Genomic DNA, 22,119 nt, shown 5'->3' on the forward strand with positions numbered 1-22,119 from the left:
ATTCCACAACAAAATTCCAAAAATGTCAAGATGGATTTTGGTGTATACATTTTATCATACAAAATCATAAATTTACATTTGGATTAGCAGACCTTACAATTCAGATGGTGAATATATTCTGTGGGTGAAGAAGTTTGTGAGCTAAACAGTTTAATCCCAATTGGCCCAGTGGTCCTCAGTGGTGCCTGGCAGAATTACAGGCATAAATATGAAGAAGGTAGCTTCTCTACCGGAAGACAATAATGAAGAAAAGTGGCAAACAAATCCAGAAACAAAAGAAGAAAGTAAGAGGCCTGTTTCTTCCTCTAATTACCACAGAAATACAATGATACTAACATGATTATGCCCCACTAACAGTAAACGTTGATCTCTCTTTTCGAACAGAGAATGAAAAAAGGTAAGTGTCTGGTTTTAACTACACTAACAGTACTGCTCTTCTTAATACATTTTGTAAATATTTTTCTTTAATCATTTAACTGTTTTGATTGCAGAGATGAAAAGAAAAAAGAAAAACTACTGAGTGTTGGATACTTTCAGCTGGTAAATTAAACATAAAAGAAAATGTAAACCACTTATTCTGAAATGATTGCAAAATGTTTTATTTACTTGTTTCCAAATAATGTAAGCTGTTATTGGACCCAGTTTCGATTTGCAACATGGAAGGACACTCTGATGATGGTGGTGGGGGGCTTGTGTGCACTAGTCCATGGGGCAGCCTCTCCTCTCATGCTGCTGGTGTATGGCATGATGACGGACACATTTGTGGCATACGAGCTGGAGGTCCAAGAACTAGCTGACCCCAACAAAACCTGCAGCAACAACACCATCACATGGAACAACGGCTCCATAGTTGAAATAGCGGAGAACACAACAGTCTTCTGCGGGTGAGTTGACACTTTCCTGTTGCAGACAACTAGCAATGCTGATGCTAAAGATTCGGATTACAATTGGTTATGGCTCACATTACATTTGCACTTTTTAATTCGCCTGCAGGAAAAGCTCCATGTTTTCGAGGTTGACCATAAGGAAATGTCTGTACGAATACATACAGTTTATTTGTAAAGCATCTCTTCATTTTGCAGGGTGGATATTGAAGCACAGATGACCATGTTTGCATATTACTATGTTGGAATTGGATTAGGGGTCCTTATTGTTAGTTATTTTCAAGTAAGTAGGTTCATAATGAAGCTTGTCTCTCCGCTAGGTTTTGTTCTTTTTATTAGGTCAATCCAGTTAAAACTGATTTTACTAAACATATAACCAATCCTGTTCTGTGTAGATTGCCCTCTGGGTGTCTGCTGCTGCCAAACAAATCCAGAGAATAAGAAAAACTTATTTTAGGAAGATCATGCAAATGGAGATTGGCTGGTTTGACTGCAATTCTGTTGGAGAATTAAACACCAGGATATCAGAGTAAGTCCTAAACTCATGGACAATTTTCTTCAGACCTGTGCATCAGTGAGGATTTTTGAAAAAAAAATCTAGAAATGCCCCTTTTTGAGTCTGACCCATTTTATTCAGACCATTGTGTTACTGAACTTATTTTCCTCACCTCAGCGACATCAACAAGATCAACAATGCTATAGCAGACCAGGTGTCTATCTTCATTGAGAGGATCTCCACGTTCATCTTTGGCTTCATGGTGGGATTCATTGGAGGATGGAAGTTGACCTTGGTGGTCATCGCAGTAAGCCCACTTATTGGACTTGCTGCTGGACTAATGGCCATGGTAAGTTTGGTAAATTGTCTTCATTTAACAGACTCTCTTATCCACAATGGCTTAGAGTCAGTTTATCTTAAGATAGCTCAGTGGGACAAAAATACATACCAGTAATCCTCAAAGACAGTTCTAGAAGGAAGTGAAAAACAAAAACCTAAAAAAATTAATGGATTTTATAGGTTTTCTGAAAATAGGGTAGGTAGGGACCCAGCTGTCCAAGCTTCTGGTTCCATCATTGGAGTGAAAGGACACAGAAGAGTTTTGTCTGGGTGAAACAGGAGCTTCCCTCCTGTAGAACAGAAAAACCTCAGAATGAAGAACTTGCTTTAGATGGAAGCCAGTGGAGTTAGCTGAGGAGACGGCTGCACTAGGGAAGGATGAACACCAGACATGGTGTCATCTAGGACCATGGTGTCATCTAGGACCATGGTGTCATCTAGGACCATGGTGTAGTCTAGGACCATGGTGTAGTCTAGGATCATGGTGTCGTCTAGGATCATGGTGTCATCTAGGACCATGGTGTAGTCTAGGATCATGGTGTCATCTAGGACCATGGTGTAGTCTAGGACCATGGTGTCATCTAGGACCATGGTGTAGTCTAGGATCATGGTGTCATCTAGGACCATGGTGTAGTCTAGGACCATGGTGTCATCTAGGACCATGGTGTCATCTAGGACCATGGTGTCATCTAGGATCATGGTGTCGTCTAGGACCATGGTGTAGTCTAGGACCATGGTGTCATCTAGGACCATGGTGTCATCTAGGATCATGGTATCATCTAGGACCATGGTGTAGTCTAGGACCATGGTGTCATCTAGGACCATGGTGTCGTCTAGGACCATGGTGTCATCTAGGACCATGGTGTAGTCTAGGACCATGGTGTCATCTAGGATCATGGTGTCATCTAGGACCATGGTGTAGTCTAGGACCATGGTGTCATCTAGGACCATGGTGTAGTCTAGGACCATGGTATCATCTAGGACCATGGTGTAGTCTAGGACCATGGTGTAGTCTAGGATCATGGTGTCGTCTAGGATCATGGTGTCATCTAGGACCATGGTGTAGTCTAGGATCATGGTGTCATCTAGGACCATGGTGTCGTCTAGGACCATGGTGTCATCTAGGACCATGGTGTCGTCTAGGACCATGGTGTCGTCTAGGACCATGGTGTCATCTAGGACCATGGTGTAGTCTAGGACCATGGTGTCATCTAGGATCATGGTGTCATCTAGGACCATGGTGTAGTCTAGGACCATGGTGTCATCTAGGACCATGGTGTCATCTAGGACCATGGTGTAGTCTAGGACCATGGTGTTATCTAGATTTTTGAGGAGTACGACATGAAGTTGTCAATCATGTTTGAAATCGATGCAACTTCGACAGGTTGGTCAGGAACATTACACTGGTTTATAAATGCAAGACATAATAAAGGAGGGTTTTGACCTCAAATTTTGATATCAGAGGGGTCAAGTGCTGTTAATTTTTTAAAAGAGAGCATCTGTCTTTCTGGTCTTGAAATCAGAGACAGTGACTTCAGCGGATCAGGGATGAGAGAATATTCTATTGAGAGAATATTTGGTCTCCAGAAATGATAGGGAGAAGGAGTACGGGCTAGGGTTGACAGGGCAGCTTGTCCGTTAATCTAGACACTCCTAATTGCAGGATTTCACCTGAAGAGAGCAGGCAAAGTTGAAAGGAGAGCAGGTAAAAGTCCTTGCCTTTCTTTTCTAAATAGTTAACGTAGTCCTCTGCAGAAAAGGAAGATAAAAGACAGGGTTGAGGAGTGAGAAGGTAGCAAGTGTTTTTTTGGTTACAGGACTGGATTTGGAAGAAATGTGCTTTAGCGGCGGAAAGAGAGGAAGAGATACAGAAAAAATACAATTTGGACTTAACCACCACTGTACTTATGAAGTGCACTATAGAAAGAAACTGTCTGGTTTATAGAAATACATAAAAATGCTGTTAAAGTATTCTCCATTCATTCACTTCTCAGGCTGTGGCCAGATTAACAGGTTGGGAGCTCCAGGCTTATGCCAAGGCTGGGGCTGTGGCTGATGAGGTGCTGTCATCCATCAGAACAGTGGCAGCCTTTGGAGGGGAGGACAAGGAAGCAGAAAGGTAACTTGAAATACCCCTTCCTTACAGACTTCAATCATATAGCATATAATTAAAGTGTTTTTCACGTTTCAACAGGTATGACAAAAACCTTATTGAGGCTCAGAATTGGGGTGTAAAAAAGGGGACGGTCATTGGAGTATTTCAAGGATTCCTTTGGTGTATAATCTTCCTCTGCTATGCTTTGGCATTCTGGTATGGCTCCAAACTCGTTATTGAAACCAATGAGCTTTCCCCTGGCACACTAGTTCAGGTATGTGCACAAACATTATCACAGAATAAATATGCTTCAAAAACATAATAATTGGAATGGTAAACATTAAGGATATGGTGACTGGTATCTATGTCTACAGGTATTCTTTGGAGTTCTCATGGCAGCTATGAACTTGGGTCAGGCCTCACCCTGCCTGGAAGCCTTCGCCTCAGGTCGAGCTGCAGCAAAGACCATATTTGATACCATTGACCGGGTAAGGCTATCATTTCGGAGAATGATGAACTGTAAATCACTATATTTCAGTATTTTATAAACCTGTGAACTTTCAGGAGCCAGAAATTGATTGTTTCTCAGAGGAGGGACACCGACTAGACAAGGTCAAAGGTGACATTAAATTCCACAATGTCACTTTTAACTATCCCTCTCGACCAGAAGTGAAGGTAAATTGGTCTCCTTGCTCACCTTTTCTAAACATTTTCTTCATCCTAAAAAGAGCTCTCAATATAAAACCACCATCCATTTGCTTAGATTTTAAATAATTTGAGCATGCTGATCAGAGCTGGAGAAACCACAGCTATTGTTGGGCCAAGTGGATCAGGGAAGAGCACCGCAATTCAACTACTTCAGAGATTCTACGACCCCAAGGATGGAATGGTAAAAGGCCACCCCTAACCCACATGTTTAGGGTACTTAACATATGATTAAAGCTAAGTCCAGTTTGATTCTGTCAAATGCACACACCTTTAATATTCCTTGTTCGAAGGTGACATTGGATGGCCATGACATCCGCAGCCTGAACCTCCAATGGCTTCGCTCACTAATTGGAATAGTAGAGCAAGAGCCAGTGCTGTTCTCAACAACCATCGCTGAGAACATCCGCTACGGACGGCCTGGAGTCACCATGGACGACATCATCCAGGCTACCAAGGAGGCTAACGCCTATAACTTCATCATGGAACTACCACAGGTACTACAGACACCATTAGCACAGAAATAGTATCCCTGAGACTGGCGCTTACAAGAAACACAAACACAGAGAAAATGTGTCTGTGGTTATTTAGAGGTTTGATACACTAGTGGGTGAAGGCGGTGGCCAGATGAGTGGAGGTCAGAAGCAGAGGATCGCTATCGCCAGAGCTCTGATCCGAAAACCCAGGATTTTGCTGCTGGACATGGCCACCTCAGCTCTGGATAATGAGAGTGAGGCTGTTGTACAGGAGGCACTTGACAATGTAGGTAACTCAGTCAAAGCAGAGAACATCATTGAAATAATAAAACCAGTCCTAAGTGCATTATATATTGATTCCTGTTTCACATCATTACTTGCCTATGTTGTACTGTTAGATGGTAGATGTGCTCTCAGACTTACGTATTTGATTGAATCTTTCAATGTCTAGGCTCGAATGGGCAGAACAACCATTACAATCGCCCATCGTCTCTCCACTATTCACAATGCAGATGTCATTGTTGGTTTTGAACATGGACAAGCAGTGGAGAGAGGAACACATAATGAGCTTCTAGAAAAGAAAGGCGTCTTCTTCACCCTCGTCACCCTTCAGAACCAAGGAAATGACTTGCCCAATGACAAAGCAAGCCAAGGTAGGTAAATTCAAGCATTTTATACAGATACATTTTTTACTTTTGTTTATACATGTGTATTTAAATTTACATATATATTGTACGTTGACATTGGTTTTATGTTGTGATATATTTGTAAAAATATAATGAAAATATTTTGCCTTCACAGATTACAGTTTACACATATTAAATAAATTGCCCTAACAATGAAACTGTTGTCTTACCACTGCCATCCACATGTGATCAAAAACCCACTGTTAAAGGACCATTAGCCACCTTGTGAATCTAAAAGAAAATTAGGACCAAAGAGCATTCTACAGAAATTTGAGATTAAGAAATACAAATGCACTGATTATGTGTAAAGAGTACAAAATAATATAATTTAAGTTGGTTCAAATAATCATGAAGTAGAAACTGCATCTAACCACCCAGGCACTGACAAGAAAAAGCTCACTCAAAATCTATCACTCAAACAGAGACATTTCTGGGAGAATCCATATAGAGGTCAATAATCACTTCCAAAGAGCTACAGAATTTAGTGGCTGGGATTGGAGTAAAGGTGCCCCCATATTACAAGTGCAAAACTGGCCTAAAATGGAAGGTGGCAAGATTTGTGGTAAGATGAGACCACAGCTTGCATTTTGAGACCAAAACGCAAAGCACTATGTGTGGTGCATCATTTTAACTTTCATGTTTTGTCATTTGTTTAATTATAGGTCTGGATGTTGAACAAGAAGTCCTTCAGAATGTGACGAGTTTTAGTCATGGAAGCTATGAATCTGTGTTGAGGTAAACCTAGTCACTGCAGAATAGACAGTGCTTCTGAAAAAGAAAGTGATTAAGCAGAGCAACTTTTTTAAGCCTGTATTATTCATTATTTTTCCTAAAGGCAATCTCTTCGCCTGCGATCTCACACCCAACTGTCAAATGAAATCCCTGATGCCATAGCTGGCAGTATAACAGTTAAATCAGACCAATTCCTTGCTTCAATGGAGAACAAGATCAACCCTCAAAGTTTAAAGGTATTGAACTCAAGGCCTTATATTCTCCATTTTGTTTAAATACACTTTCATACATTTTCCCTCCTTCAAAAATGTAAAATAATTGAATGTCCCTAATATTTTCCTACAGCATTTTAAGGAGGAAGCAAGTGAACATGTGGAACCAGCACCCGTGGCACGAATTCTAAAGTACAACAAGTCAGAATGGCCCTATATGTTAATAGGATCAATAGGAGCTGCCATAAATGGCTCTGTCAATCCAATCTATGCTATTTTGTTCAGCCAGATTCTTGGGGTGAGATGGATAAAAGATGTTGTGGATATCAAATGCATACATGTCTTATCAGCCGGTGCTGGTAGTTGTTCCATTAAAGTTATTTCATCAATGTCGTTGTTTACATTCCCAGACGTTCTCTATACTTGATGTGGATGAACAAAGAGTGCAGATCAATGGGATATGTATCCTGTTCTGTGCTGTGGCGGTAACAAGTTTCTTCTCTCAGTTTTTACAGGTAGCGTCTATACATTCTTGAGTAGAATCGTGCATTTGCAGTTCACAGTATGCGTTCTGACGACAGGCCGTAGCGATGTGTCTGAACACATGTTGTTGTTCTCCGGGAAGGGCTACGCCTTTGGGAAGTCTGGGGAGCTGTTGACCCGCAGGCTGAGAAAGGTGGGCTTCCAGGCCATGCTGAGACAGGAGGTGGCCTGGTTTGATGATCCCAGAAACAGCCCTGGAGCTCTCACCACCAGGCTGGCCAGCGACGCATCCATGGTCCAGGGGGTGCGTGTCAGGGACACAGCATTTGTATCTAATGGAATTTAATTATTACAGTAAAAAAGTATTTTGCTTGCGTGAATGGTGTGTAAACGTATTTCCTCTATAGGCCACTGGATCGCAAATTGGTATGATTGTGAACTCCTTGACCAACATTGGAGCGGCTTTGATCATTGCTTTCTACTTCAGCTGGAAGTTAAGCTTGGTGGTTATGTGCTTTTTACCACTCATTGGGCTGTCTGGGGCCTTCCAAGCCAAAATGCTGACAGGTTTTGCAAATGAGGATAAGAAGGCCATGGAAACAGCAGGACAGGTAAGTTAAAAACCCTGTTATTGCGATAAAATTAAGGAAACTGATTCTGCTTATTCTCTGTAGTGATTTAGAGACGTTATCATATGTATTTCCCCCCACAGGTTTCCAGCGAGGCTCTAGCCAACATCAGGACTATAGCAGGGCTGGCCAAGGAAAGCACATTTGTAGATACATACGAACAGCAGCTGGAGGCTCCCTATAATTCTGCCAAGAAGAAGGCCAACATCTATGGCATCTGTTTTGCCTTTTCTCAATGTGTTATCTTTATGACGTATGCTGCCGCTTTTAGATATGGAGGCTACCTGGTCAGCTCGGAAGGATTGCATTACTTGGTGGTCTTCAGGTAGGCTTGTTTGTTTCGCTAAATGATGTGTGTTTTCGCTAAATTATGAAGTATCTATATCATTAGAAGGAAAGCCTGTTAAAGAGGTAATCCACCCAAAACAAAACATTCTCCTGATTTACATTATTAAAAAAAAAAGCTAATATATGGCAACAATATGATGTTTGTGCAATTTGCAGTTACAATAAGTTTGCAACCAAATAAATGAATATGTTGAGACTTATGGTGACTACATAACCACACAACAACAACTTCTCTCTAGACATGCCTGGCTCTGGCAGGCTAGACACATTTTTACCTCAGAGACTTGAAATATAACTACACAAAAACTCACTATAACTCAAAGAAACTGCACTATAATTTAGGAGTTAAAAACATGCCATGTTCTAATTGGTAGAAATCACATCTCTAACTCAGATCTATATTTATCAGGTTGGTATGGCAACATGCAACTGAGTGTAAAGCTGGGCAGGGTTGTGACTCAGCTAAAATTACAGCAGAATGTCCACTCAAAAATCTCAAAAAAGCCTAGAAAAACAATCCTGTTATTGCGTACATACAGTATACCACATCAGCACAGAAGAAGGAAACTACTTTGCTTCAAGTTGGAGTAAGAAATAATATTAATCCTGTGCTTTAGTGTCTACAGTCAGCAAATAAAAAAATTGTCATAATGGTCTAGAATGATGGATGTTTTTTTTTTTAAGACATAGGCTCTTAAGTATTCACCCTTTTGGACTATTACACATTTTTAGTATTATTTTTTTTAAATCCTCCATTTGCAGCAATTACAGCCTTGCAGACCTTTGGCATTCTATAGTCAGTTTGTTGAGGTAATCTGAAGAGATTTTACCCCATGCTTCCTGAAGCACCTCCCACAAGTTGATTTGGCTTGATGGGCACTTACATATCATACGGTCAATCTGCTCCCACACCAGCTCAATAGGGTTGAGATCCGGTGACTGTGCTGGCCACTCAATTATAGACAGAATACCTTTTTCCAGTCTATCTCTTTCCAGTGTCCGTGTTCTTTTGCCCATCTTCATCTTTTCTTTTTATTGGCCAGGCTGATATACGGCTTTAACTTTGCAACTCTGCTTAGAAGCCCAGCATCCCATAGTCGCCTCTTCACTGCTAACGCTGAGACTGGTGTTTTGTGGGTACTATTTAATGAAGGTGCCAGTTGAACACCTGTGAAGTGTCTGTTTCTCAAACTAGACACATCAGCAGTGCTCACAAAGTGTTTTTACAAAACACCCAGCCTGAAAAGTGTTGTATGAGACTTTCAGTTTCTTGGCAGTTGCTTATGTGGAATAGAGAACATACACATTTAGCTGTTAACCGTTCTAAACATGCTATAGACGCTATTGTCAACCTTATGCCAATTGTGTGTGTATTTCCACAGAGTGATCTCTTCCATTGTGATCAGTGGCACTGCCCTAGGAAAGGCTTCCTCGTTCACCCCAGACTATGCCAAGGCCAAGACTGCAGCAGCCCAGTTATTCATATTATTGGACCGAGTCCCCAAAATCAGCCTGAGTCAGACAGACGGAGAGAAATGGGTAAGAAAAACTTGTCTTAAGCTTTCTACTACAAGCTGCACTACAGCTGTTATTTTTAGTATAAATATAAAATGATTGTGTCTTATATCCCTTTTAATTCAGATGAAAAACTTTCAAAGCCTTTTTTAAATGTTGAATAGACTGCCAGTTTTCCTTATCTGTTGTCCTGGAATATAAAAAAGATAAACCTTGACTTTTACATTTACATCCAAAGTGTTTAATCACGCTGTGCCCTTTCTCCAGGAGAATTTCAAAGGTGAGCTAGAATTCATCAACTGCAAATTCACCTACCCCACCCGGCCTGACATCCAGGTGCTAAATGGACTACTTGTGTCTGTGAAGCCGGGTCAGACGCTAGCTTTTGTGGGCAGTAGTGGCTGTGGGAAGAGCACTAGTGTGCAGTTGCTGGAGAGATTCTATGATCCAGATGAGGGCACAGTGGTAAGTCCCTACGCAAGACTTAATTTATGTGGTCATTAGTATGTAATGATGGTACATAATTACAGGATCAATTATTTAAGTGTACACCCTGTGTCTTTCACAGCCTATTACAATTATTTGTCAGGTACTGTACAAATAATTCTATCCATGTTCCCATTCTATTGTAGTTAATCGATGGACGTCCATCACACACTGTCAATGTGCCCTTCTTGAGGGCTCAGATTGGCATTGTCTCCCAGGAGCCAGTGCTTTTTGACTGCAGTATTGCTGAAAACATCCAGTATGGTGACAACACTAGGAACGTGAGCATGGAGGAGATTGTTGACGCTGCCAAGAAAGCATTTCTCCATGACTTTGTGATGACACTGCCAGATGTGAGTTTTGTTAACTGAAACAAGGCTGTCTCTGTAGTGCTTCTTATAAGTAATACAGTAACACTTTATTTTGAGAGTCCCTACTAACTTATCTACTAACTCTAACCTTTATCCTACCTTTAACTCTATCCCTTACCTTAAGCCTTATTCTAAACCTTAACTCTTACCTTAGCAGGCACTTGCTTATCCACAGATAGTAACACTATCAACACATTTCTAACAAACTATCTTTTGAACATTTACAGATGGAAATTGGGACAAAAAATGGACTGTAACTTGCAATACTATCTCACTTCACTTAATATAAGAATGCAAATATTTCTTGTGAACCTTTGGCGTCGGGTCTCCCTCTTCGCAGGACAGGTGTTAGAAAAAATTAGATAGGAAACCCACTGTGGGGTACAAAAGGAACTGCTTTATTCGGGCCTGTAGCCCGGTTCACCAACTTCCCATGCATCTCAGAGCAAAACAAAAAACCACACAGTGCTACAACCAGCTTCCCCTTGATACCCAGACTGCAGTCCCTTTCCATCTTCTGAACATATCTAAAACCTGACCTCTTTAAATAGGATCTTAAATAATCCCACACCCAATGCTGTTCCCTTTTGTAAACTAACACTAATATTTGACTCTGTTCACTACTAGCATTGACTTAATGATAGCTAGTTTATTGATTTAAGTTGTACTAAACAATGAATGTGTTAAGCATTTGTCCCAACCTAGTTACTTTGGGAGTGAACTAATTGTATTTTACTCTGAATAGTAGCATATGAAAAAATGTAAAAGAAATTGCAATGAAACATACGCTGACACTGTGAGCTCTCATCATATTGTTAGTACTCTAATGTGTTCGACTCTGGCAGAAATACGAGACTCAGGTTGGTGCCCAGGGCTCCCAGCTCTCAAGGGGACAAAAACAACGCATCGCCATTGCTAGGGCCATAGTCAGGAACCCCAAGATCTTGCTGCTGGACGAAGCCACCTCTGCACTGGACACAGAGAGTGAAAAGGTACCCATAGGCCACCCCAATAACTTCTTGCTTATTCCTTCTCATGAGATGACTCATCTTCTCTACAGCTCATTGATGCATTTGCTTAAATGAAAAGGTTCTTAGCATGGCATATACTGTGTGATGTATTATAGAATGGTCGAACAGCCTCAACCAGGGCCGGTTCCAGGCATAAGCGACATAAGCAGTCGCTTAGGACTCCTAACCTCTAGGGATCAAATTTGGCTTAGGGCCCCCAAAAGGCTTTAGCCGGCCTTGGTCTCAACTCTGCCATCTATTTCCTCCACAGACTGTGCAGGCGGCTCTGGATGAGGCCAGACGTGGACGCACCTGCATTGTCATAGCCCACAGATTGTCCACCATCCAGAATGCAGATATCATAGCAGTCATGTCTCAAGGCGCTGTTATAGAAAGTGGCAGTCACGAAACACTCATGGATAAGAGGGCTGCCTACTACAAACTAGTCACAACGGGTGCTCCGATCAGCTAAACCAAAAGTTTTCTGAAAAGGGGATGCTTTATGAGTTTGTTGACAGCACATTAAACTCTATAGAGGAAAAGGTTTTCTTTACTTGATATACTCTGTGTTTTCCCATTGTACAGAAGTGTGCAAAAGTCCACTATTATTCTACAATGTGGAAAATATTAAAAACAAAAGAAACACCTTTGAATGAGTTTCTAAACTTTTGACTTGTACTGTATATATTATATATACACTACCATTTTCTTTTGATAATGGACCTCTATACGCCTATGTAGATATTCCTTTGAAAATCAACCATTTTGGAATCGAAAGAAAAAGGTGCAGTGGCCCCTTAATTTTTTACAGAGCTATATATATATAGTACAAATATATACAGTGAGGGAAAAAGTTTTGTACGTTTGCCCACTGACAAAGAAATTATCAGTCTATCATTTTAATGGTAGGTTTATTTGAACAGTGACAGAATAACAATCAAAAATCCAGAAAAACACTCTTTAAGGGAGTGCTCCTAATCTAGCACACTCTTAAAGGGAGTGCTCCTAATCTCAGCTTGTTACCTGTATAAAAGACATGTCCACAGAAGCAATCAATCAGATTCCAAACTCTCCACCATGGCCAAGACCAAAGAGCTGTCCAAGGATGTCAGAGACAAGATTGTAGACCTACACAAGGCTGGAATGTGCTACAAGACCATCGCCAAGCAGCTTGGTGAGAAGGTGATAACAGTTGGTGCGATTATTCACAAATGGAAGAAACACAAAAGAACTGTCAATCTACCCTTGGTCTGGGGCTCCATGCAAGATCTCACCTCATGGAGTGAGTTTGACAATGAACATCTGAATGATTTAGAGGAGAACTGGGTGAAAACTTTGTGGTCAGATGAGACCAAAATCAAGGTCTTTGGCATCAACTCAATTCGCCGTGTTTGGAGGAGGAGGAATGCTGCCTATGACCCAAAGAACACCCTCCCCACCGTCAAACATGGAGGTGGAAACATTATGCGTTGGGGGTGTTTTTCTGCTAAGGGGACAGGACAACTTCACCGCATCAAAGGGACGATGGACAGGGCCATGTACTGTCAAATCTTGGGTGAGAACCTCCTTCTCTCAGCCAGGACAGGTCCTGGAGTGGCCTAGCCAGTCTCCAGACCTTAATCCCATAGAAAATCTGTGGAGGAAGCTGAAGGTTCAAGTTGCCAAATGTCACCCTTGAAACCTTAATGACTTAGAGAAGATCTGCAAAGAGGAGCGTGACAAAATCCCTCCTGAGATGTGTGCAAACCTGGTGGCCAACTACAAGAAACGTCTGACCTCTGTGATTGCCAACAAGGGTTTTGCCACCAAGTACCAAGTAAGTCATGTTTTGCAGAGGGGTCAAATACTTATTTTGAATAATTATTTCACAAAGCATTTCTGACATGCGTTTTTCTGGATTTGTTGTTGTTATTGTGCCACTGTTCAAATAAAACTACAATTCAAATTATAGACTAATCATTTCTTTGTGAGTGGGCAAACATACAAAATCAGCAGAGGATCAAAAAAAAAATTCCCTCACTGTACTCATTACCCAAATAAATGTCTTTAGTTTGACTTTTGAGGTGTCTAAGACATTTGCCTGGTACTGTATAATGAATGTTTATGATGTAATAGACATTTACATAGGCCAATACAGTTTTCTAGAGTAAGACTTTCTTTTGCTTCAAAAGGTTACAATTGTTGATATGAATCATGTGGCTTGTCTGTCCTAGATATAAGTATTTATTTTTACAAAAAACTGTGTGCTTTATTAACCTTAGAAAGACTGAATGTTTGATGTTTGATACTTGATCTTTTATGAAATATTCACTATTTTGAAATGAATGATTACATTGATTTGATTCATACAATTATAAAGGTACATTAACCTTCAGGAAGATTCAGTTCTTTGATACATATTGTAGTTTTTATAGTGTAAGCTGAGACCTTAAATGACATATAGCATCCAGCAATGTTTTTTTTTCCTTCCTTCTGGAAAACAAGTACATCTAATTCAGTGGTCTTCATTGCAAGGCCTGTGGGCTCAGCATGGCCCATTATGTGCATTAGAAACTGCAGTATTTTGTCTTGTGGGGCTACTCAACAACAAAAAGTGGCCCCCTCTCTGAAAATGAACAAAGAACTCCGGTCTATTTGATGGTTATGGAAGAAAATAAATGATTGACAAACATTATGTAGCCTTGTGAAACTGAACCCCACACAAAAATTATTTGGGGTTGTTTATTCTGTGAAATATTTAGTACAATAACATTCTTAGACATCTAATACATTGAACAAATGGTAGTAGCTACTTCAGACTTCAGATAAGTCTTGTGTACTTTCTCCACCCTTATTAGTTCACTGTGTGTAAGTGCAATCTCACCATACCTTGCACCTTATACTATGTTCCCTTAAAGGGACAGTGCCAAGTGCTGGACTGAAAAGAGCCATTTGTTAGATTTCCACCACACAATTGCAGAAAATGGAAATTATGGAAGTGTATTGGGGAACGATGTAATTTAAAATGGAGTATTTCAGAAGTAGTTTCTTATTGTAAGCTCAAAAGATTTTGTGTCTGCAATGATTTCCTCTTGTTGATTTTGTCCGGCCATTGTAGTGTTGCCAGTCATGTTATTGTTTAATTAGATAAACTTCCCATTCAGTGATTTAGTGGGTTGATTGAACACTGCAACTATGTGTTTCTAAATGAAAAGCCCCCCCCCCCCCCCCCCCCCCCCACAATTGAGTAATTTTCCAAGACTGATAATGTTTATATAATACCACACAAATAAGAGAAATGACAAGATTCTCTCCGACTGACAAACTGAGATCAATAAAACCACCATCCTGCATAAGTTAATGATAAGAGTGGAGGAGGTTACTCTTTAAGTTTTAAACAAGAGGCCAGGCAACTGCATTGTTTTTCCAAGACTGAATTCTTAACATACACTTACTATGAAGTCTACATAACCTATCATTTTAGTATTGCAGGGTATAACCATGTAAATATATGAATCCATGTTTTAACCCGGTCTGTCCATCTGCCTCTCTCCTGGTGAATCCTGGTCATCCTTAAAACAGCTAAGGTCCCTATTTTACAGCTATGCTTAATACCGTACTATAGCAAATATTTTTGATCAGTGCTGATAAGCAAGTAAACAACCCTGCTTTCTCTAAATAGCAGTCAATAACTGTAAACAACATTACATAGAGCCAGTTGCAAGATCAGCGTTCCCCTGCAGCTCATGGCTGTATTGTTAACTGGGAAGAAGTGATGGAACTTCATGAAATAATGCATTCATCAACCAATGATATGTGCTCACTAATAGACAACAGCTTCACTTGGGCTTTACAATTTGACTTGTTTATGAAACATTTAAAAAAGGATATGACTGCTTTCAAATGTTTTCATGCCTCCCCTGAAACTCTCTGGCCCACCACAACATGCCATTCCCCCTGGGAGGTTTGCCACACACTTGCACAGACCAAATCATACATCAAATGTTTCTACGACACTTAACATTGGCAGCTCCTCAACATAGGTGGAAGGAAAATGGCCTATCTGTCCATTCAGTATCCCATACCACCATCCACTGTCTTCTTTTTGATAGATCTCAAGAAGATCTCCTGTGACATTTCAATAAAAAGAAAATGTGTTAGTATAGTAATGAGTTCCATAAGTGGAAGTGTTTCGTCTTTGTTACAGTATATTTCGTGCTTCTGTCCATTACCCTCTTTCATATTCAACTCATCCTCTTTGTCCGATGTGAAATCATAAAGAGCTTTGCATTTCCCAATGCAAATCCACTGTGCACCTGATTGAGACATTTTATTGTGTTAGTGTGTTTCTTAGTACTTAATCTCAAGTTTAGAATTGTACATGTTTTTGATAAAACAGTATGTTTATGGGTGTCACCTCTTTCCTCTGTTTCATTCTTGGACATGGCCCTATTGGCAGACATGCATTCCTGTGAAGCTGCACCATCTTGAATGCCGGTTCTGTAGTTATCGTTGTCTTTCATGGATGAGGGTTCTGTTAATTTTACACTAACGGAGGGTCTTTTGTAATTTACAGAACTCCTTAAATGCAATCTGAAAGGTGTCTTCCTGATTTTGACTGGACGGGCCAGTTGAACAATACTGTGCTCACAATCCTTCGAAAACAGCATAAACAGGTTAGGATACACTGCCTTCAGAAAGTAAATAATTATGTATATTATGTATATTTGAAAAACACGTTTTCAGAAATGTGTGTCAATTTATTAAAATGAAAAAAACATTAACATCTTATGTACATAAGGATTCGGACCCTTTCCCATGACATCACATTTCCTTTGATCATCCTTAAAATGTCTTTAGAACTTGATTGTCCATTTGTGGTAAATTCAGTTGATTGGACAGCATTTAAAAAGTCCCGAGGCATACCCCAAAAGTCTTGAAACTGTGATCACTGCTTAATGCGTTTCTATTCAAATTATACAGCAGGGTCTGAATACTTATGGAAATAACATTTCCATATTTTATTTTTAATAAATTGGCACAAATGTCTGAAAACATATTTTTTTTTTGATGGCAAAAAAGTAATGTAAATAATTCTCAATTAAATGTGACAAAACGTGGAGAAAGTGAATGGGCTGGAATGCATTCTGAAGGAACTGTACTTCTATCAACTTACTGTACTTACTAAATTGGAGTTAGCTCGTCTTTTTTGTCATCAAAAAGTTTATGCAATAATATGTTTGAGATGCCTAAAAATATATGAACTTACACTATATAGTATTACCTGTAAGTCTTAAATTAATCTAGACGATCTAGATGATTTGTGTAAATGCCTTGCCAAATTCACAAATGAACGTACCTTTTCTTTCCATTTTGTTATGCTGTCAGAAAATTTATGCGAACTCTTAGGTTTTCCATCTAATTCAGCCAATGTGGTGGAAAGTTTGTAATGGGTTGCTTCTAGAAGGTCCAGTTTTAAAGTGGCCTGCAGACATCAACAGCACACACAATGATTGGAAATATACAGGAAAATCAATAAATATTTAAGTCATATCCATTGCTGTATGTAAATGTACCTCTTCAAGTAATTGTTCGGTTTCTTCCAGGTTATTTTTGCTGGAGAATGATGGGTTGTCTGAGTAGTTCTTAATTAGTCTGTCAAGACCTATTATTCATATATTAGAGGACAAACACATACAAATTTACAGTGGATATAAAAAGTATACACACCTTTGTTAAAATGCCAGGTTTTTGTGTTTTAAAAGAATGAGACAAAGATAAATCATATCAGAACTTTTTCTACTTTTAATGTGACCTATAATGTGAACAATTCAATTGAAAAACAGAAATGTTTTAGGGGGGACATTTTTCAATAAAAACCTTACAATAACCTGGTTGCATTTGTGTGCACACCCTCTTATAACTGGGCATGTGGCTGTTCAGAAATCAGAATTAACCAATCACATTCCAACTCATGTTAATTAGAAGTCATTACACACCTGGATCATTTAAAGTGACTCTGATTAATCACAAATAAAGTTCAGCTGTTCTAGTAGGATTTTCCTGACATTTTCTTAGTTGCATCTCAGAGCAAAAGCCATGGTCCGCAGAGAGCTTCCAAAACATCAGAGGGATTTCATTGTTGAAAGACATCAGTCAGGAGAAGGGTACACATAGAATTTCCAAAGCATTAGATAAACCATGGAACACAATAAAGACAGTAATCATCAAGAGGAGAAAATATGGCATAACAGAGACATTACCAAGAACTGGACGCCCCTCCAAAATTGATGAAAAGACGAGAAGAAAACTGGTCAGGGAGGCTTCCAAGAGGCCTACAGCAACATTAAAGTAATTTCTGGCAAGTACTGGCTGTGTGCAACATGTGACAACAATCTCCCGTATTCTTCATAAGAATGGGCTATGGGGTAGGGTGGCAAGACGGAAGCCTTTTCTTGCAAAGAAAAACATCCAAGCCCGGCTGACGTTTGCAAAAACAAACATCAAGTCCCCCAAAAGCCTGTGGGAAGATGTGTCATGGTCTGATGAAACCAAGGTCAAAATCTTTGCCCATAATTCCAATAGGTATGTTTGAAGCATAGTGGTGGCAGCATCATGCTTTGGGGCTGTTTTTCTTCAGCTGGAACCAGGGCCTTAGTCAGGGTGGAGGGAATTATGAACAGTTCCAAATACCAGGCAATTTTGGCACAAAACCTTCAGGCGTCTGTTAGAAAGCTGAACATTAAGAGGAAGTTCACCTTTCAGCACTCCAACGACCCAAAGCACACATACAAATCCACAAAACCATGGCTTCACCAGAAGAAGATTAACGTTTTGGAATAGCCCAGCCAGAGCCCAGACCTGAATCCAATTGAACATCTGTGGAGTGATCTGAAGAGGGATATGCACAGGAGATGTCCTTGCAATATGACAAATTTGGAGCACTTTTGCAAAGTAGAGTGGGCAAATATTGCCACATCATGATGTGCTATGCTAATAGACTCCTACCCAAAAAGACTGAGTGCTGTAATAAAATCAAAAGGTGCTTCGACAAAGTATTAGTTTAAGTGTGTGTACACTTACTGCAACCAGGTTAGTGTGAGTTTCTTATTTTAAATGATTCCCCCTCAAAGATTTCAGTTTGTTTTTCAATTGAATTGTTCATGTTATAGGTTACATTAAAGGTGGAAAATGTTCTGACATGATTTATCTTTGTCTCATTCTTTTACATCACAAGAACCTGGCATTTTAACAGGGTTGTGTTGACTTTTTATATCCACTGTATCTCATAAAAAAAACCACATATAAATGTCAATTTTTTCTGTGGATATTTTTTTGACACTGGGTCATTTACCATCACAGTCCTTCTTTGTTTTTGTGATACAGTCCTCCAGACGCAGGAGTTTGGACCTGATGGCCTCTTTTCTCCTGCCTTTTTCCATTAATGACTTACTGTTCTCCTCCTATTAACATTAGGTCATTAAGGATTGGTCATTGTAATGTCTCTGGAAAAATCACACAAGTATATGAACAACAAAATGCTGATAATTATATTAACAAATGAATCCTTACAAAGTAATCGGTCATTAAAAACTCTGCTTTGTTGTCCTCTGCTGTTCCACTAGTTTCCTCCAACAGGATTAGGATATCTTTTTCCACATCGACTCTCTGGATGGCTTGTTCTATTTGTTTCTGGCTCTAAGTCATACGAGAGGACACAAATAACAGATTCCTTAGTAGGCTTTGATGAAAGTTGGTCAACCAATTTGCAAAAACCTATTTAGTGATGGAGCTCACATGTATGAGGGTCTGTCTGAAGCTTGCCATGTACAGGTTGTATTTATTCAGTATTTTACATAGAACTTCTAGCCGCTGTTTCTCGAGCTCCTGGATTATCTGAAATTATAAAGTAATCACACAATATGGATGCAGCAATACTTCTTCCCTTCTTAACTATGTGTAACTAAACAAAATAATGAGAAGACACATACAACTGAAATGACAAAATGAAATGATGCACTTTAACCCCTTCTCCAGGTGAGTGATATAGAGGTGGCATGTATATAGGGGGTGAGCAAAATAACAGAAACACCTGACAATATATTAATAAAGGACATAATAAGGATAGATGACCCAAAATCGAAAAACTGCACGCCGTGAGTTTCACAAAGTTGGAATTAATGGCATGGCTGAAACCGCTTTCATCCAAAGGAAGTGCAAAAAGATGGAAACCTGGATCCCTGAGCAAGGGAAAAAACCTATATGGTCTGATGTGTCATCTTTCACCCTATTTCCTACTTCCAGACGGGTTTATGTTTAGATAAAGCCAAAGGATGCCTTCAGCCCACAATGTTAAAGAAATTCAAAATTTGTTTAATGAACACAAGGACGACATCAAACCACTTCCATGGCCTTCCCAATCACCAGATCATTGAACATCATTGAACCATTAAGGAAAGTTCTGGAGCGCAGTGTTAAGTTGATTTCCACCCCCTTCAATTGTAATTGTGATTCAGTTACTTCAAAGTAACAGTCCTTTTCCATATGTTGTTTTCGTTATTTTGTCCACCCCCTGTATATTTTCAATATCAATAAAGAAATGTACTGTAGAGTAGCTTAAGGTGGTATTATGTTTTAAGTGACAATCTCGGGAGCTCATGTATATTTGCTGAGTGGGTTTGAATATGGCTTAGAGCTCTCAGCAAAAACAATCTTTCACCACTTTCCTGTCCAATGAAGCATAAAATGCCTGAAAATCTGTTTAAAAAAGAAATGTACTGTAGGAACCTGGTAACAGTTTTTCAGAGCATTTTCCCACTTCAGTCTGATTTGATGACCATCCATGTTGATGTTGAAGTACTGCTCATCTGCTCTAGTCTGAGCCTCAGCAGACTTTGTCAGTCTGTTCAGCATCTAGTCAACAAGTCAACAAGTCAACTAGTGTTTTTCAGAGTTTAGAAATGGAATATTGTTAGACTTCTATTACATGGGACATTTCAAATAATCAAGCATTAATAGTTTAACAGACAGGACGTTAGTAAATATGTAGAGCAGTACCTTCTGTTTTTCTTTTTCCGTGCAAATGTGAGCATTATTTTCAACAAAATTGAACAGGTCCTCATGCTCTCTTGTTAATCCAAACAATGTTTTCTTCACCTGTGGATGAAAAAGTGATAAAACACTTATAATACGAATTACAATCAGTAAACTTTATTTATTATATATTTTTTTCTTTACTGTGTAGACTTCTTTGACTGGATGGCTTACCTTGATTTGTTCACTCCAGTTTGTGTTAACATTTTTCCTGGTTTTCTCAACAACAGTATCGAGCTAAACAGTAATGAATAAGAATAGCATTAGTGTCAACGTACAATGGTGTAAAATGTGTCGATAGGATCGAAGTTACTCACAGTCCTCTTTCTCTTGTTGTGCTCCTCTATGACTTGCCGAATATCTGAAATAGCTTCTGCCTGAAGAGCATTTCCTAGTGCTCTGAGAACAAACCGCAATATAACCACCTGAAGAGCATTCCCTAGTGCCCTGAGAACAAACCGCAATATAACCACCTGAAGAGCATTCCCTAGTGCCCTGAGAACAAACCACAATATAATTCCTTAGACCACATAATATTCATCTATACTACAGAAAATACTTATATTAAGGTCTACCTGTGTGTGTCTGCTGTGGAGAACATTTCATCAGATACATGGCACCAAGCCTGGTACGTGGAACTTGAAGGAAATAAGAAAAACAGAGTGCTGTAGTAAAACTTTTAGATTAATTATAAGTTGTAATTTACTACAGACATTTCATAAAAATTTAGCCAACTCACTTGCCATTCATTCCTTTGGATACCTTGAGGAGTTTTCCTGCCAGTTTCTGTAGTCCTTTGGCATAACTGATCTCCAGCTCAGCCCTACAGTGAGAGCCATGTCAACAAGGGACATTAGTTACGAGATGAAACACTAACTACAGGTAATAAAAATGAAATCCGGAAGTTACGGACTGCAGCATGCTGTTCTGAATTGTTTGAGTTACTTAAGTACAAAACTAAAAATGATTACAAATTTCATGAATATACAAATAAGTGCAATGCTTGATATGTTCCAATTCTAGCGTAATGACATTCTCAAAGAAATACTACAGGATATTCTCCCGCAGTTTTGTGTGCATAGACATAAGAGCATACCTTTGCTGAAATACTGTCATGAGCTCCTTGCAGAAATGCTCCCCATTTTTGGAAAACCTCTTCAAATCTTGGTATAAAAGGTTGTACTAAATAAAACACATTCAACAAATTATGATTTCATGAAACTGTGGTTTGGTAACCAATGAAGCAAACAGCTATGAACAAAATCTATACATTTCAACCCAAAAAGTCTTCATATTAACAATTAAAGGATACTAATATATACATATGATATTCCTTGGTCTATTTGACTAAGAATAGACTTTGTAAGGAGGTAAGTTACTCACAGTACAGGTGCTCACAGGGTCTGGCATTTTCCGTCTAACTTCGTTTATTGACTTTGCACTTTGAACACTCAACTAAAAGTAATTCATGCAGAAACCACCTGGGCTCATATAGCCAGTGGACAAATAGCTAGTGAACAAAGAAAACTAATTTGGATAAATCAACCATTTATGTCCTCACCTATCCACTGTCACTTTGT

General features: G+C 39.4%; 2 protein-coding genes across 5 annotated transcripts; one reads left to right on the forward strand and one right to left on the reverse strand.

Moving 5' to 3' along the window:
• The first annotated feature begins 822 nt into the window (after positions 1-822).
• Positions 823-12,046, forward strand: abcb11a (ATP-binding cassette, sub-family B (MDR/TAP), member 11a). Its single transcript, XM_034286881.1, has 24 exons — positions 823-884; positions 1,083-1,167; positions 1,280-1,413; positions 1,558-1,729; positions 3,714-3,838; positions 3,914-4,088; positions 4,189-4,302; positions 4,379-4,489; positions 4,578-4,700; positions 4,789-5,016; positions 5,111-5,281; positions 5,447-5,648; positions 6,344-6,416; positions 6,517-6,649; positions 6,768-6,923; positions 7,036-7,140; positions 7,251-7,412; positions 7,516-7,719; positions 7,821-8,062; positions 9,468-9,624; positions 9,868-10,065; positions 10,233-10,439; positions 11,303-11,449; positions 11,739-12,046. Exons 2-24 carry the CDS (start codon positions 1,102-1,104, stop codon positions 11,937-11,939), a joined length of 3,606 nt encoding a protein of 1,201 aa, XP_034142772.1. The 5' UTR covers positions 823-884; positions 1,083-1,101; the 3' UTR covers positions 11,940-12,046.
• A 2,625-nt stretch (positions 12,047-14,671) lies between these two features.
• nostrin (nitric oxide synthase trafficking) lies at positions 14,672-22,057 on the reverse strand. 4 transcript variants are annotated; one of them, XM_034297671.1, is made up of 16 exons: positions 21,923-22,057; positions 21,636-21,721; positions 21,279-21,362; positions 21,115-21,177; positions 20,857-21,034; positions 20,714-20,776; positions 20,504-20,602; positions 20,234-20,359; positions 19,244-19,342; positions 19,019-19,144; positions 18,801-18,909; positions 17,023-17,111; positions 16,806-16,931; positions 15,864-16,101; positions 15,679-15,762; positions 14,672-15,574 (listed from the first exon to the last, which is right to left on the reverse strand). In XM_034297671.1, the coding sequence occupies exons 1-16, from the start codon at positions 21,947-21,949 to the stop codon at positions 15,438-15,440; spliced, it is 1,734 nt and encodes a 577-aa protein (XP_034153562.1). In that variant the 5' UTR covers positions 21,950-22,057; the 3' UTR covers positions 14,672-15,437. The 4 variants fall into 4 exon arrangements, with proteins under 4 accessions (XP_034153562.1, XP_010889206.2, XP_010889208.2 ...); XM_010890904.5 differs by having other exon boundaries at positions 20,857-20,938; positions 21,923-22,055; XM_010890906.5 differs by lacking the exon at positions 21,923-22,057 and having other exon boundaries at positions 20,857-20,938; positions 21,302-21,362.
• Between the last annotated feature and the right edge of the window lie 62 nt (positions 22,058-22,119).

This window comes from Esox lucius, chromosome 16, assembly GCF_011004845.1.
Source record: "Esox lucius isolate fEsoLuc1 chromosome 16, fEsoLuc1.pri, whole genome shotgun sequence".
Classification (NCBI taxonomy): domain Eukaryota; kingdom Metazoa; phylum Chordata; class Actinopteri; order Esociformes; family Esocidae; genus Esox; species Esox lucius.

What these genes read in the sequence shown, in the direction of transcription:
- abcb11a (XM_034286881.1), top strand. Translation starts at nt 1,102, where the DNA reads ATGACCATGTTTGCATATTACTATGTTGGAATTGGATTAGGGGTCCTT. An exon ending in TCTTCTCTCAGTTTTTACAG is followed by an intron (nt 7,141 to 7,250) that starts GTAGCGTCTATA and finishes TTCTCCGGGAAG; the next exon opens with GGCTACGCCTTTGGGAAGTC. An exon ending in AGACAGACGGAGAGAAATGG is followed by an intron (nt 9,625 to 9,867) that starts GTAAGAAAAACT and finishes CCCTTTCTCCAG; the next exon opens with GAGAATTTCAAAGGTGAGCT.
- nostrin (XM_034297671.1), bottom strand. Translation starts at nt 21,949, where the DNA reads ATGCCAGACCCTGTGAGCACCTGTACT. An exon ending in ACAACAAGAGAAAGAGGACT is followed by an intron (nt 20,777 to 20,856) that starts GTGAGTAACTTC and finishes ATTACTGTTTAG; the next exon opens with CTCGATACTGTTGTTGAGAA. An exon ending in TAACAAAATGGAAAGAAAAG is followed by an intron (nt 16,102 to 16,805) that starts GTACGTTCATTT and finishes CTGTTTTCGAAG; the next exon opens with GATTGTGAGCACAGTATTGT.